General features: G+C 40.3%; 1 protein-coding gene across 1 annotated transcript; it reads left to right on the top strand.

The window, feature by feature from the left end:
* Positions 1-2,151: 2,151 nt before the first annotated feature.
* Positions 2,152-16,048, top strand: rubcnl (rubicon like autophagy enhancer). Its single transcript, XM_085765435.1, has 17 exons — positions 2,152-2,470; positions 6,021-6,141; positions 7,049-7,457; positions 8,232-8,464; positions 9,217-9,314; positions 9,871-10,234; positions 10,336-10,381; positions 10,476-10,581; positions 11,824-11,960; positions 12,043-12,107; positions 12,733-12,772; positions 12,916-12,993; positions 13,149-13,269; positions 13,895-13,956; positions 14,224-14,380; positions 15,425-15,515; positions 15,601-16,048. The coding sequence occupies exons 2-17, from the start codon at positions 6,021-6,023 to the stop codon at positions 15,711-15,713; spliced, it is 2,241 nt and encodes a 746-aa protein (XP_085621561.1). The 5' UTR covers positions 2,152-2,470; the 3' UTR covers positions 15,714-16,048.
* The last annotated feature ends 946 nt before the right edge of the window (positions 16,049-16,994 follow it).

Here is a 16,994-nt window from a genome sequence, read left to right as displayed (position 1 = left end):
AAATGGTGTAAATCCTGCTGAACACGAAGCAGTGTTGTTGTTGTTGATGATGTTGTTGTTTTTTAATGTCTCTTCTTTTGTATATATACAGTATAAAACTGTCCAGAAAACGGCCTGTACCTACTCACACAAAAAAGTTTTTGTACTTTTTCTGACTGGGAGCAAATTTATTTTTATGTGACTTCTTTTCAGGTTTGTGGAGATTTTTGATGTAACATACCCTTTTGTAACTCTCTGTGAGCCTTTTGTGTAATTTGTTGTACAGCAGCTCAAATTTAAATGCATGAAATGTCCCTTTAATGTCGCCTTAACTGCTGTGAATACTGTATATACTGTACTGTATTTCTCATCACTTTATCAGTAAAGACCTCATCTGTTAAAACAAACACACACATGTTGTTGTCGTTGGATCACTGCAGTGAGTTTTAAATGAATTCCAGTTCCCCCCTTGGCCCCACCCCTTCGTTTTGCGCGTTCACATGAAGTGGTAGGGGTGTCCCGATTCTGGTTCAGACGAGGGTTAGGGGGAAGGGGTAGGGCTATCTGGCCCTTCAAACGGAGATTTTTCAGAGGCACACTTCAAACCGAGGGGTATGACAAGTTTCACAGAATGCATCTTGCGGCAACCGGCAGCTGTTTTATTTCTCGCTGTAGCGCTGTTATTACGTCATTTTGTTAAGTTTTAATATTTCTTCATGCGAGAAAGTAGCTGTTTAGATCCCCAATGTGCAGTCGGTTTATCCAAATGACGGCTGTTTAGACGTTTTCTCCAGATCAACAGCTCGTCACGGAGACACCACCCGTCCGGAGAGCTTGTCAACCGGCCAACCTCCGTCGTCATCCCGGGAGAAAAGACGATCACTAATTAACTTACCCGCAGGTTTTTAAAGGTTTACCGCCGGCTGGTTACATTCTTTTTAGCAGATAAATGCTGGTCTCATTGATGAAATGTAACAATTGTGGCAGTTGCATTAGTTTGTTTGAATTAAAAGTGAAGGTTCATGTGTGTTTTGGACAGAGGATCAGCGCTGCCTCGGGGCTCTGTAGCCTATACGTACATAAATCACCACATTTACATTAAGTTAACATGGTTTTGAATACAGGATTTGTGGCAAAAGCTTGTCACGTCTGCTTATGTGAAAGCCAGCAGAGACTACTGATGACGTATGTGATTGTTGAAGGGGTGTCCCAATTCGTAGGGGTTGACTTTCAACCCCTACCCCTTGTAGCTCCGTTTCAAGGGGTAAGGGTTAAGGGCTAGGGCTAGGGGTCCTGCTGCGAAAGATTTTTAATATATATTTGAATCTCACAAAAAAATGTAATGTAGAAAGAATGTCTCTTTAAAAAAATCTGTTTATGACAGCAAAAGTTTCTCATTAACTTTGCAAAACACAGAGACACATTATAACCACAAAAGACACAGATAACCAGGAAGAGATGTAAAACAACAGAAGAATAGATGGGAACAAAAACAACACGAGAGTCACACAATGATCAAGAGGAAACAAAATCACTGCATAAAGCAAATACAGAAATTTAAAGAGAAAGTAAATGGTTGCAAAATGACCACAAAGAGACACAACGTGTCTGCAGAAATTAAACAAAACCACCACCACCACCACAGGGAGGCGCCACACAAACATGTAAAAAAAAATACATGATGTTGGCACTTTTTCATTCCTGTTTGTTTACATGTCTGTTTGTTGTGTCACAATCTACAATTTAATTAAAACATTAGGGCACTTTATAACTACCTGTATCATTTTATTTGGTTATATTTCAAATATAAATCATATTGAATCATGTGCTCAGTCAGATTTATCTGCTCTGACTCCACTCGTTCTGAGCTGCTTCTACTTTTTGTCCCGTAAACATGGAGGTAAATCAAACCCAATGAAACTTTTACTCTTTGTAAAAACTTCCTCTTTCTCCTGCAGCAGGTGCCTTCTGTCAGGCATTTATAGCACATATTTCTGCTGAACACATGGGAAATTGTGTAAGATGCACCAATGTAACTTATAGACTGAGCATGTAACTGCTGTGGTTTGCAAAAAAAAAAAAAAATCCTGACTTTCTTTACAGGAAGAGAATGAGAGTGAAGTAGTATCCAAAAATAAAAGGCGGTGTTGATGCAAACTTCCTGTCATCATTAAAGATCCCGACACAAGAAGAAATAAGGCCTTAAAGATTACAAATGACGTTAATACATGTCTGACATTTAGATGGTTGTGTGGTGGTTTGAGGAGGAACAGGTCAGAGGTCTTGTTGTGCAGCATGAAGAGAGTTTTTTTGCCCTCTCAGTTCTCAGGAGCTGCTCAGCCACAGAAAACCACTCTTAAATACAGGAAGTGCTGATAAACAAGCCACCGCTTCCTTTCTCAGTGTGTCAGTGTTTGGATGAAGACTCGTGTCAGCGCCTGCGGACACTGACAGCCCTCCTTGCTGCTGCTTCACTCAGTTTACAACAACGGTGAGTCTCTCTTCTTTTCTTTTCTTTTTCTAACATGTTTTTCGTTTTTGATTTCTTTTCTTTTTTTGCTTCATTCGGTGCGGCTCGGCTCACTGCACATTGCTTCTACTAAAATCGTAAACATCTTAGTTCTTATCTCTCAATCAGACGACTTCTGCACTCACACAGGAAGCTGCTGCCGAATCAGCCTGATCAAGTGTAAATGAAGTCAATAGAAGTTTGTATTACAACATTTATTGTTACAATTCTGGAAGTGGGAGTATTTTTGCCTTTCTAGTTTATGTCTTTTTGTTGAAATCACTCACATGAAATACATTTTCATAGGGTTTTTATTATTGTTATTATTATTATATCTCATTTGCTGCATGTCAAATCAATGATAATGAAAGAATAGAATAAAACTTTATTAATCCCCCATGGGGGAAATTCACTTTGTCACAGCAGCAACGGATACAAGACAGGCACACAAAAAGGTAACCTATCACTAATAAATAAAATAAGTTGATAAAAAAAAAAAAATAAGGCTTATGAGTTAATAAAGTGCTTGGATCTCTGTGTGTGTGTGGGTGCAGTGCTGCAGTGAGAGTGCAGTGCTGTATATAAACATTAGACTTTATTTTGTGTTTATTTAGGACAGCATTTTCGTTGTGCATAGAAACCACAATTTGCATTATAGTACATTCAGTCAGACCACATACAACAGGACAGTTTTAACAGCACGTCTCTCTGTTTCAGAGACAGTTTCACTGGAAGGTTTTAAAGAGCAGCCAAAAATCCCCTGAACAGGTGGACGTCCCAGACTGAGGTTTATAAAAGCAGAAGTTTAGACTCAGGGCCCCACAACTCTGGAACCGGGAGAGAGGACGCACAATCACTTTTTGAACATTCATATTTTAAAGAGGAACTATGCAAGATTTTTACTTTAATAAAACAGCTTCAGAGTAATAGTGCTGGTTAAATCAATGACTTGTAACTAGTTCCAGGGAGAATGGAGGTTCTTTTCTTGGCTGAAAACCAACCTTGTACAGTAAGATCAGAGCCTCCGACCCAGTGTCCCAGCTCTCGTCTCTGCGGCACGCGCCCCGTAACCCGTAATCTCTTGTTTATGACAGATAAAACTACACAAATATACACATGGTAACACGGTAGATGATAAAAGTAACCTTATCCACCGCTCCATGGATTGATTTCTCACCGGCTTCGTTGTTGGAAACAAATTGCACATGGAGGAGAGGAGGGTTAGAGACACCGAGGAGGAGACACCAGACTTAGCTCCCGTTAAATAGCCTATCGTTCAGAAATGTATAGGTAACTTTGTGGCTGAACAATGATGTTGCAGGGCCAAGGTTGGGCTTTTTAACATTTACTGTGGTCCAGTATGATACAGGTGACAGTAAGGAAACGATGGGCAGAGATGACAGACAGGCTAATTCCCCCAAGATTACAGTCTTTTAAATATATGCAGCAGCTCTACAACAAGAGAAAGATTAAAACCTGCAACTTTAATGTAAATAGTGTAAAAAAAAAAAAAAAAAAAGAGAGAGAGAGAGACAGTGGAAGGAGCACTACAGGATGGCTGGGCGTAGCTACCGTTGGGGGGGAGGAAGTTCATATGGGGACAGAGTAGCCTACTCACCCCGCTCCGTGCCCAACACATGCACACACAAACAAACACACACACACAAAAATATAAACTGTGAAGGTGCAAAATTGCCACCAATCACGCTTAGAGGGGAGTGTGAAGCTGAGCTGAGAAACTCTGAACATCAGTCCTTGTTGCAACACTTTGCCTATGTAGGCTAATTAGTTTATTTTGGAGGGAAAACAATAACAAGAAACCAAGGAAACTAACACAAACCAACTATAACAAAAGGTTCAGGACCTAGGATATAGCTGACGTCATTCACACACACCGCCACGTCAAACAATAAAACATTTAAAAGGGGGGTTACCTGTCGGCCTGTATCAAACAATTCTTCAATGAGGAAGTGGGAGGGATTCACAGCACTATGGTGGCACTACGACAGGCAACTAGGCTACTGGTCACATACAGTTATAACCAACTAATATCAGTTAGCCTACTGTAAATAAAACCATATTGAACATCAAACAGAGTAGCTTCAGGCTAAAGTTAAAACTACAGCTAACAGTACTATAGCTTAACAGTAAGTTTGAAACCGACTAAAGTCAGTAGCTTGACTTAGGAGTAGAAAGCTTAGGCTACATTACAGCTAAATAGTAACGTAAAGCTATAGCTTTAACACCAACATTAGTTAGCTTAATTCAAAATTAAAAACATAACTTAATTTGACGGGAACTTCAGAAGTCTGACAATAGCAGCAACTTAAATCTGAAGCTAGAAAGCTAAACATTGTTTTAAACATTGTTATATCATTGTCATATAAGCTACAGTTAACCCTTGCTGGTCAAGGTTTTGGACATTCTGACCAGCCCGACCTGCTCCAGCTCAGCCGCTAGAAACCGGCAAATTAATAAATAGCCTACTGTAACCTTCTGTAATTAAAATTATAACATGACAGCTAAACAAATTCAGAAAATACATGTAAAAGAACAGATAGATAGTGAGTTATGGAGTGAAACTGGTAGACAACACATTAGAAATGGTTAGAAATTATTCTCCAAGGCCTGAATACATTTAGATATATTTGTTAACAGGATAGTTCAAGGTAATATTGTTGCAATCTTGTGTTACATCCTCTGATGATTCAAACCTTCAGAAATCTCAAGATCTTAAGACATAGTCTACCTTATTTTACTATTTGTCACATTAGGATTGTGACGCACAGTTACCCATCACTTCTTGACAAATTGTGATTGTGTTGCTCCACACTGGGAGTGACGAAGGGTTTGAAATGGTGAAATCCCCGAAACTTGCGAACACCTCTAACTGACCAGCCTCCAGTTTTTTTTTCTTTATCCTGAAACACTTTCATGCATTAAAGGGACAACGAGGAGTTTTGGAAAAGCGAAGCGTTTTCACACTACATTTATGAGCCTCCGCGCACACCGTGAAATTCTTTGACCGGCGCAAGACAGACTCATGTTTTCATTCATCAAGAATTAAAGTCAGAGGTTCGAAGACGATCACATACCGTCGTAGTTCCGACCATAAACGACGATTCGGCTGCGTTATTCTCATGACTCGCCGCAAAACCGAAAGTAATGAAATGCTGGTCGGCTCGCCCAGCATTTCCGCCACCAGTGTGGGTAGCGTAGATTCATCCACATTAATATGAGACTTTTTTATAACCAAATAGAAACTCCTCATTGTCCCTTTAAGTAGACTAATGTCCATAAACAGGCTTCTGTCACTGTTTTAATCATCAGACTTTGACTCTTGGCTGTTAAACGCCTTGGAGAGGTGTAGCCTTTCTTAACCAGGAGGAAATGATCAAACTTCCTGCTCAAACAGAAAGAAAGGATGAAATGTGGGACGAACCATTTCTTTGATGTCCTTGGACGACATCACTCAGGAAGTTTTGCACCAAAGTTGATTTCATTGGGAAACTTTGTGTTTCTTCTTCAGTAGATGGGAACCTGCAGGGCTATGTCCTCGTCCTCAGTCTCCAGGTCCGGGTCCGGGTACGTCAGCTGGTGCGTGGACACAGAGTCACCAACACATGTCCCCACAGCTCCAACACTGACAACAGGTAAGAACCACAACCACGCTGTCAAAACCAGGTACAGAGGCCTGAAGCACCAGGATTGTTTATAATTCAAATGTATATGTTTATTGTTATATGTTGATTGATTCTAGACAGTTTCTTATTCTACCTCAGGCACGATAAGTTGGTCACTTTATCTGATTTCATAGTTGTGTAACAGAGTTTCATAATGTTAACCTACTTCTCTTATCTATTCAGTGCACCTGTGTTTGTCATGCTCATATTCACCACTCTGGCACATTATTTTCCACAACCAGGATAAAATTGATCTTATATTTTTATCAGACATCTCTTTATTTGTCATATACACTGTAAAAAAACCCAATGAATGACATTTTGGGCTAACCAAAAATATATTGCTGAATCAATTTCTTGGTGTGGTATCAATTGACTGAACCTTTTAATCTATGTTGGAACGATCATTCTTTGGAAATTGTTGAAAGAACTAACATATTCAAATACTGTGAACAGTGAACACCCACAGTTAGCTGTTGGTTCAACTAAAAGACATAAATCCAGTCAAAGAGATGCTGGCTGTCAGGTGACATTTCATATGAGTGACTCGTTCAATCAATGACAAATTGATTTTTGTCTTCAGTGAGATGTTTTCATCTTTGCTCCTGTTTTAAAACTCAACTCTTCCTCCATCTTTTCCCATTATCTTAATTACCGTGTTACAACGTTCATCATCATGTTCACCACAGGAGCTCTAGCCTCTGTTAGATTGCTGTCTGTGAAATCTGTCCCATCTGTACCTGTCTTGCTTTTAATTTGGAATATCTAGAAGTAGAATTACTCATTTGTCTCCAAGAATAGGACGGCCCTTCTTCCATCAGTGACGACAGTTGTTGAAATGCGTTGACAACTAAACCCTGCATGTCCTCCTCTCCAGAACAATCTTTTTGCCCAAACCATCAGTCCTCTGGTCCCGTGTCGGTGCCACTCCTCCTCCTGTCGCCTCCTGAAACCTGTGGAGGAGAAACCACACGTCCTCCTCGTCCTCGTCCACAGATACAACACAAGGCGTCTATACGTCCTCGTCGATCCCGGACAAAAACACACTACAAAGCCGACCAGGCCCCAAACAGTCACGGTGATAAGAGAGAGGAGGATGATGATGATGCCGACAGGAACTTGAAGTCCAGGGAAAGTGACAGCAGGAGCCAGGAGGAGGAGGAGGAGGAGGAGGAGGAGGAGGTCCAGAAGCTGCTCCTCCTCCCCAGGTGCAGCCCGGCCGTCTCCAAACACCACAGGCCCATCTCCTGGCACGGAGAAGACCCCGACACCTCTGATGCTGCAAGGTAACAGGAAACTAAAAACTTAAAGGGATAGTTCAGCCAAAATTGAAATTTCGACTAGTTTCTTTCTACTAATAGTCGACTAAGGGCTGGGAGAAGTTTCAGAGTCCTCCGTGGCTTCTCTGAGTTACAGGGGGTCTCGGCGTAGCAGTGTCCAATGTCCATATAACGGTTTCAAATGGATACCAACTGTCTTCGTAACAAAAAGACACACCAAAAAACATCCAAATACCTCCATGCTGCTCGTATGTAATGTCCCTCTTGTATTGAAGCCCCAAAATGCGAAATTGTCCCAAATTTTTTTAAAATAAGTCTATATTTCCAGCTTGTTTGTAGCGGAAGCTTCTCGAAGCTCCTCTTCCCGGTTCATCAAATTTGGACGAACTGGGAAGAGGAGCTTCCGCTACAAATCTTGAAAAATAGACTTATTTAATTTTTTTCGTGACAATTTCGCATTTCAGGGCTTCAATACAAGACGGACATTACATACAAGCAGCATGGAGGTATTTGGATGTTTTTTGGTGTGTCTTTTTGTTACGAAGACAGTTGGTATCCAGCATTTGCAACCGTTATATGGACACACACTGGTACGCGGAGACCCCCTGTAACTCAGAGAAGCCACGGAGGACTCTGAAACTTCTCCCAGCCCTTAGTCCACATGAGGGTGAGTATAGATAATGAGTGAAATTTCAATTTTGGGTGAACTATCCCTTTAAGACTTCTTACTTACATGCATTAGTGTTAAAACCAGTTTTAAGCATTAACTCCCTCTTGCAGCTCGGACTCTCCCTCCCCTGCTGCTGAGTCACTGTCCCAGGATCAGTGTGGACAGGAAGTGGAGTCCAAACCCGGTTCCTGTCAACGTCAGTCTTCCCCGGCCCGGGAGGAGAAGAAGAAGCAGAGCCACTTCCTGACCTCGCTGTTCCACCGGCCCTTCAGCGGACAGCGGGGATTGGCTGACGAGCGCAAAGGGCGACGCACAAGCAGCTGCGATGCCTCTCACACACCAGGTAGGACTAAATGCTTAAAGGGATAGTTCAACATTTTGGCAAATTGGCCCATTGCCATAATCCCTATAGTCATAGCAGTAGGTTCGTTACCTTTAATTGTCGATGCAAGATGTTTTTAGAACGGCGGAGCAGAGCCGTGAGCTGCTCAGAGCTACGCTACGGAGGCTCATGGGATTTCTTGGTTTCCCTCATCAAACTCATCAAATACACAATCCAACAACTCCAAAACGCTCTGGTGGACAAGTTGTGACCTGCACATTCACCACGCTATGAGATAATAACACAACGTTACCACACAGAGTTGTTTTAGAGGGAAATTCATGCGCGTTCCCTTCAGGGGCAGTTTTTGCAATTACCTCGAAAACGACTCTCTCGTAACGCTCCGTTATTATCTCATAGCGTGGTGAATGTACAAGAATCAGTACAAATCAGTAAAAGTACACAAAGTGAGTAAGTACAGGCCGTTTCTGGACCATTTTATACACAAAAGAAGAAACATTGAAAGACAACAACAATGTTTTTCATTATTTGCTGTCTAAAACTAAAATAAATAGAGTAGAGTAAATGTCCTTTGACTTGGTGTCGCTCTGTAACCTGTGAGCTTCATAGATCATCACACAACACAGACATAAAGGAACTAAAAAAAGACGTTTTAAAACTGTGTCAACAAGAAAAAACTGCACAAAAATGTACTTTGAGGATGAAACATTATTTTTGTGTGTCTGTCCTTGTGTGTGTGTGTTTTGTCTCAGGCTTCTCTACCTCAGCTGCACACAACAAACAAAGGAGTCACAGCAGTATCACAGAATTCCCTGCAGACATCTTCAAGACCAGCTGTGAGCTGGAGAAGGTGTGTTGACAACTTTCAACTTTAGTTTAGTTTTTCTGATTAGATTATTTGCACATTATATATAATGTTATATAATTATTGCTGTTTTTACACATATATTTGTAAAAACAGCATGAATAATAAAGAGTTTGCACATTGTGCAGGAGAGAGTGGAAGCCAAAAAAGGCTGATGAAGAAACCTCCCCTATAGAAACAACAATGCTTATCCTCACAGTTTTAGGATTATATTAAGATTATATTAAAAATTAGCAAAGACAGAGATTTACAGACACAAAAAAAGTGCTACAAGTCTTTGCTAAATTAGATGTGAAGATTTTCATGTGTAGTGATTGAGGGAAGTCCGACAATAAGGAAGATGAATGTAGAACATTATAAATACAATATAGATAATATATCATAAAGAATCTGATGCATCAAAATTTACATTTAAATGAACCTCAAGCATCTGGATCAGAAGATGCATTACAGAATGATGATGATGATGATGATGATGATGATGATGATGATGATGATGATGATGATGATGATGATGATGTGTTTAAATGTGTGTTTACAGGAGAACGCTCACTTCGTGGTGGTGGACATGGTGCTGGAGGTGCTGGAGGGGGTGAAGTGGACTCTGAGCTCTGAGCAGCACACGGACACAACAGACACAACAGACACACACCAACACCAACACACATACATGTACACAAGCTGTGCCGAGGACAGTCCGATGCATGAACGCAAACATAACACACAACACACAGAGATCTGCAAACGAGGCACTGATGAGATATCGCACACAAACACACACTCCTCTTGTTGGACTCACACGAACCGACACACACGTGATGAAGAGGAGGACGACACAGGAGGCGAAGACGTCGAGCATCAGCCGAAGACGTTCTCCGTCCTCTCCTCTGACAGCGGCTTCGAAGGTGAACCAGCGTGACTGTTTGTACACCTTTAAACACACACACACACACACACACACACTCACTGTGTATTTATTGTGTTGTATTGTGTGTTTTCATCTCAGACTGTGGCGTGGACACGACGCTGACGCCGAAAGATTCGCTCACAAAGTAGGAAAAGAAAAACAAACCCAGAGCACTGACTCATGTATTTGTTATATGATGTCTGAATCTGACTGCGGTTTTCCATTTTCCCACAATGCAGTGCGGAGCGGCTGGCCCAGCAGCTGGTGCTGGAGTTCAAGAGGACCTGGCTTCCTTCCCATGAGCCTCAGCGTGGACGGCTGAGCCTCCGCAGCTCTCTGCAGGAGGTGAGAAGAACACCACACATCATCCAGGCCTTTATCTGCTGTGTATCAGTGGCAGGAACAGGAACCACTTCCTGGTTTGTTAGTGTGATGCTCCGCCCACATCGTGACATCACACTCTTACAAAGAGCTTCTGACTCACTGCGCACAAACTCTGAACCTTAAACCTTTGTCAGTGTCGACAGGTTGAACTTTTGTTTCATCAGTAGATCTTACAGATACTAATCATATATGATTTAACAATCTATGTGTCACGAGTACCAGCAGAAACAGCACTGAGGTGTTGGTTTCTACAGTAGAAGTTGGATTCTCAGTCCATTTCTACTTTATTTATGCTCCTTTAGTTTTACATTTGATTGTTTTTCCTTTCTGAATATGTCCAGTCAGTCAGGTTTGGATAAATATAAAAAAAATTGGTGTTGGTGCTGATTTTGACACACGTGAAGGTTTTTGCACAAGTCTGAGAATGAGATCAAAGATGTTTCTGATGAGAAAACTGCATCAAAGTGACCGAGAAGAAAAACTGTGAAGACTTTTCATTTCTCCCAGTTTTCCTATTAGAGAGGTTTAAGAGCACTAGTGGGAAAAAAGAGCAATAACGTTTTGCTGAAGTAAATGATGAGGTCCAGAGGGGTTGAAGCAGCACGGTGGAGTTTACATTGTTCTTGTATAAAGTAGCAGCTCATTGGTCGATATTAAATAGGATATAATAAGAATATTTGTCTTATTTCTTGTCAAAATGTCTCATTTCTAGTCAAAACGAATCTATTTCCACTTTAAAATGAGACTCATCACCTAAAAATTAACTTGTTTTTAGATCATTTTCACTTGTTTCAAACTAATTTTTACTTAAAATAAGTACAAGAATCTGCCAGTGAAAGCAAATTTTTTGTGCTTGGTATAAGAAAGAAAAACTTGCCCCACTATCAGATTTTTCTACTTATTTCAAGCGAAAATATCCTTGAAAGAAGTTAAAAAGTGTCTAAAAACAAGCTACTTTATATATGATGAGTCTTATTTTAAGTAGAATGACATTTGTTTTGACTAGAAATGACATTTTGACTAGAAATAAGACAAATATTCTTGGTAAGATTTTGAGTTTTTGCAGTGTGCTGTGGTTCAGGTTTAGTTTGGATCGCCTGCAGAAGCACATTTTCATAAACTAGAAGATAATACTTTTTTATCTTTTGTCTTCAGCCAACTTCCATTAAGTCTCTGCTTTCATCTCGTCTCTGTTGCCGTTAGTTACCGGGGACAGGACGTGTGGCGGCGAGCAGCGACAGCTTCACAGAGGAGATCAGGCTGAGGACCAGGATGAGGGGCTCTCTGAGCTGGGCGCCTCCTCGCTTCCAGATCATCTTCACCGTTCATCCCACGCTCAGGTCGTCACCGTGACAACGAAGGCTCAAAGACTTGGAAATACTAAGACAAAAAGTCTGACTCTGTGATTGTTTCCTCCTCCAGACGCAGCGAGGTCGTCGCCTTACAACACTTCCTGTGTGCCGGCTGCGGGACCGAGGTGGAGCCCAGTGAGTAGATACCGGTCTGTAGAGAACCGGCTAGAACCGCTTCATCAAGACAGACACAGAACCAGGCGCCGTCCAGGCTGGTAGAGAAATACAATGAAGATTACATTTGAAAAACAAACAAAAACATATTACATATTGACCTGGAAGTCATTATTTAATTTGAATTAAACGTCCTCCAGAGAAACAGGAGGATATAATAAACACCATTTCAAATCAAAATACAAAATCAAATGTTCAAATTAATTAAGAAACTTAAAGGTAAAATCTCCATCAATGAATAAATATAACATGTTATTATAAAATATTAACCACCTTGTTCTTATGATTTCTGATGTTTTATTTATTGGTTGAGGCAAAAGTTGTTTTTTATTTTACTTATTTTTATTTAACTTTATTTTATTCACATTGTTCATTGCAGTAATTTGTGATTCTTCCACTGAGCGGCGCTGTTGTCTCACAACAGCAACGTTTCCTTTTACTACAATAACTCAAGCAGCTCTTCTCTGTTCCCTGTTCTTTTTATATCATTATCATCATTAAGATTTAATCATGTCCTCATTACATCCTACACTTTAATGTTTATAACGATTTTGGGTACAAACTAATGAACTCTCCGTGTCACCAGGATACATCAAGAAGCTGCGTTACTGTGAATACCTGGGCAGGTGTGTGGAGTAATTTCTGGTATAAAGACAAAAAACAGATGAACAACAGCATATTTCTTACAGTTCTATCACATTAAGTTGCATATTTAATGAATACAACATATATATTATTAGTGAATTAACATTAATGACTTTGATCACAGGTATTTCTGTGACTGCTGCCACAGCGGCTCCGAGGCCGTGATTCCTGGTCGAGTTCTGTCCTGCTGGGACTTCAGCAGGTACAAGAAAAATATATAAATATATATAAAAAAATGATTCATGTCTGTTCAGGTTTTACGACTGCAGCTACAGTACAGTAGGCCGGAGCAGGACTGTGTGGATATATTGACTTCTGATTAGATCATAATTGTATGAATTGATCTTCCCGTTGTAGATATCCTGTGAGCGACTTCTCCAAACAGCTGCTGGACTCAGTTTGGTTTCAGCCTCTGTTCGACCTGAACTGCGCTGGGAAGTCGCTCAGAGGCCGAGTGAAGGAGCTCGACAGGTTCAAGGTGAGTTCAACACAAATTCATCATCATAATTATTTTTACAGTATTATTATTATGATTTATTACCACGGTCATGATCAGAATTTTGGGGATGATTACTTTTCTGCCAAACAATTGATATTTTCTGACGAGGTTCAACCCACTTATTTAAAAAATATTCTTTGTTGTTATCCTTGATGACTATAACGATAAAATTGCAAATGTTGACCTTCGTTATTGATTAATCTGCTGATTATTTTCTTGATTATGACATTATAGAATCATAAAAACCACACGTTAAATCAAGAACCTGAAATATTAAATTCACTATATTGTTGGACCAATACAAGTCTGGAAATCTTTAATCTCAAGATGATATTTTATTCCGACTCTTGACAGCTGTATTTTCGATTATTTTCTGTTATTATATGTCTTAAAACGTTTTTTATTTTAGCTTCTGCCCTGGATGAGGTTCATGCACTTTGACCTCCACTGATTTGTTCTCAATAAAATGTGAGGAGTTTGTCCAATATTTGTTGTTGTTCTCACCGCAACAGACAACACAACATCTGAGATGAATCTGTGTTTTCTGTCACTTGTTTCTCTTCACCTTCATTTGTCTGTTTCCTCCGTCTGTTGTTCCCTTCAGGAGCTGCAGGAGCAGCTGCTGGGCATCATCAAGCTGCTGAAAGCCTGTAGATTATCTGCAAGGTACAGACAGTTTCTCACTTTCTGTCAACTCTGAATATCCATGTTTCCTTCTTCAGACAATGTTCATTTAACAAATATGTAGGACATGAAAATATCTTCTCTCTTGCGCCATCTAGTGGCAGTTTTTAAGAAACACACAGCAAATACATGAAACATACACCGGCCAAATCATTAGAAGGTTTAAGTTTACTATGTTTTCGGTGTCATGTTTTTTTTTTATCACAGTCAATTTATTTAAGTCTCCTTTGTCCTGTGTTTGTGTGTCAGTGTGATGACCGAGTTGGAGCAGCTTCCTGGTCACCTGATCTTCCAGCAGCCGCCGCTCTTCTCCATGGACGACCTGCTGAGGGTGAAGAAGGGTCAGCTGGTGGCGCTGGCCCGCACGGTGCTGCACGCCGCCATCGGCCATGTTGAAAGCTGCGAGGTCAGTCTGAAGCACAGAGTGTTCTGTGTTATTGTTATTATTCATCTAATTCTCAGTTATGAAGTCTGACCTTTGACCACCAACATCTACTCAGTTCTTTGAGTTCAAAGTGTTACGAATGAAGTCAAGTCAAGTCACAGTTTATTTATAGAGCACATTTAAAACAACCTCAGTCAACCAAAGTCGGCAAAAGCACAATATAGTTAATCATAAACACAACAAAAACAACACAAGGGATATTAATCATTCAATTTAAAACAAATTTAGATTAAAAAGAGAGAATAAAAAGAGAGAGAGAGAGAGCCAAGATTACTCGCTTAGCTGGGAGTGAGAGCCAAGGAGAAAAGATTTTTAGGAGTGTTTTAAAATGAGGTTTGATCACCCAAATCAATTTCTGGCAGTGTGTTTCGACATGCTCCAATGTCAAGAAGTACTTGTCGATCATATACCAGCAAAGCAGAGGAATCTTGGCACAGAAAGCAAAGTAATGCAGCAGCAAACAAACCTAGTAGAGCCGGTAGACGGCAAGCCGCACACGCTGGCGCCATCTTGGACCGGATTGGACCGGATGCTCATATGTCAGGAAAACCACAAAACATCAGATTCAGATTCTGAAAAACACAAACATGCACGGCCAGCCATACACCTATAGCAACATTTCTGGGCAACAAATTGAATCAAAAGCAACTGGACTTGTATTTGTCTAGGAAGACGTTTCGCCTCTTATCCAAGGGGCTTCATCAGTTCACAATGTATCGGTCTGACTAGACAAATACAAGTCCAGTTGCCTTCAATTCAATTTATTCCCCAGAAATAACTGTGACCTGGATGAATGAGAATATAGCAACAACGTCCTGGTGTCAGCATATACGGTCCACAGCAGTGAACATACATAATAATAATATAAGAACCTGACTACTAATTCCTGCCATGTCTCATTTCACAATCAAACAACTGAAAGAGCAAAGGAGTTTGGGTTTGAGGATATCCAGGTTTTAGGACTTGAGGACTAAGAATTTCCTCCTCTGTTCTTCTTCCACACAGCTTTGTCTGGCCCGAGGTTTCATCTGTGAGTTCTGCCGAGACAGAGACATCATCTTCCCCTTTCAGAGCAACATATGCCGGCGTTGTCCAGGTGAGTGCTGAACTGGGACATTTTTTACTGACTGTACCTTCTGACAGATGAGCTGTGTAATCATTAACCTCTGTCTTCCTCGCAGTGTGCAAGGCCTGCTTTCACAGACACTGCTTCGTGGAGAAGAAGTGCCCGAAATGTGCTCGGATACAGTCGCGGAGAAAACATGTGGATGGATCCAGGACGTGTGACAGCTGAGCGGCTGCGGCTCAACGTCCTCATCTGCTTGGACTTTATATCAGACAGTGTTGAGCTGCACATCATGAACAACATCTCCTCAGTTTTAACTTTTTCTACTTTCAGATGCGTCATATTTCCTGTGGAAATAAAAACTGGTAAAGGAGTGGTTCTTTTTTTGTTGTTTGTTTGTAAATCAGTTGTTCCTAGTGTTTGTAACAACCTGTGGACTGAAGGCTCATTAATGCTCTACACAGGATACACATGCAGATGCAGACAAAGCCCACTCTCAACCCTCTGTGTTCATTTTGAGTATTTCTGTTCATATCCTGGAACCTTACAGATATGAACCAAATGTGAAAGACTGTGCAAGTTGATGAGAAAATTTGAAACGATTAAATATCAATAATGTTACCTCATAATAAAATGTAAAATAAAATATAGATATAAATGTATAAAGATTTAAAACCACTACCACATAAACTTTTGAGTTAAATTGTAGTAGTGGTAGTTGTGCATGAAACCATCACACCTGCTAAAATTATAATTCACTAAACAATGTGCAAGAATATGAAATTTCCTAAGCAACTTAAACATTACTGGAAAATGAATAGTTCAGTTTATATGTACAATCGCACAACAAGCCAAAAGGAAAATGGCTCGTAAGAATGTCATCTTTATTATTATAAGTTTATATAGTAACACACAGGCGTTTCTGAAAATGTGTATTATTATAATATAATATTAGTATTTCTGAAAATATAATGTGTTCAGTTGATCAGTTTGTGTTTACATCAGGAAAAATAACATTTTGTCTGTAGGAACAATGTGAACAAATTACAAACACAAGAAAATAAAGTTGATCAAACAGAACAAAGTAAATGTGACTGATGCAATTAGCTTTAATGAGGATGCAACAGCTCATCTCTCCATAGATCAGTGTTTGTTGATGAAAATGACTGTTTACTGTGCATCACACTTACCTGTGGCAATCAGCATACCTGTAACACACACACACACACACACACACACACACACAAACGATTGACACCTATGGGGTTTAATTTGCCATTAACTGCTCCTAATGGCTGCAAGCTGGACCTTTCCTGACAGGAAGCTTGTTCACACCTCCATGGCTGAGGGTCACATGACAACAGGAGGTGTCGCTGTAATCAGAGGTGTGAAAGAAAACAAAACACACAAAAACATATGATGCAATCACTGTTGAACAGAAGTCTTACATAATGTTTGTCATGACACTGAATTAAAAAAAAGTTTTATAATAACAACAATTTCCATGTG

This window comes from Trachurus japonicus, chromosome 21 (assembly GCF_045865225.1).
Source record: "Trachurus japonicus isolate A0001 chromosome 21, Traja_1.0".
Classification (NCBI taxonomy): domain Eukaryota; kingdom Metazoa; phylum Chordata; class Actinopteri; order Carangiformes; family Carangidae; genus Trachurus; species Trachurus japonicus.
The sequence above is the reverse complement of the archived record's forward strand: the minus strand, read 5'-3'. Positions and strand labels throughout refer to the sequence as shown.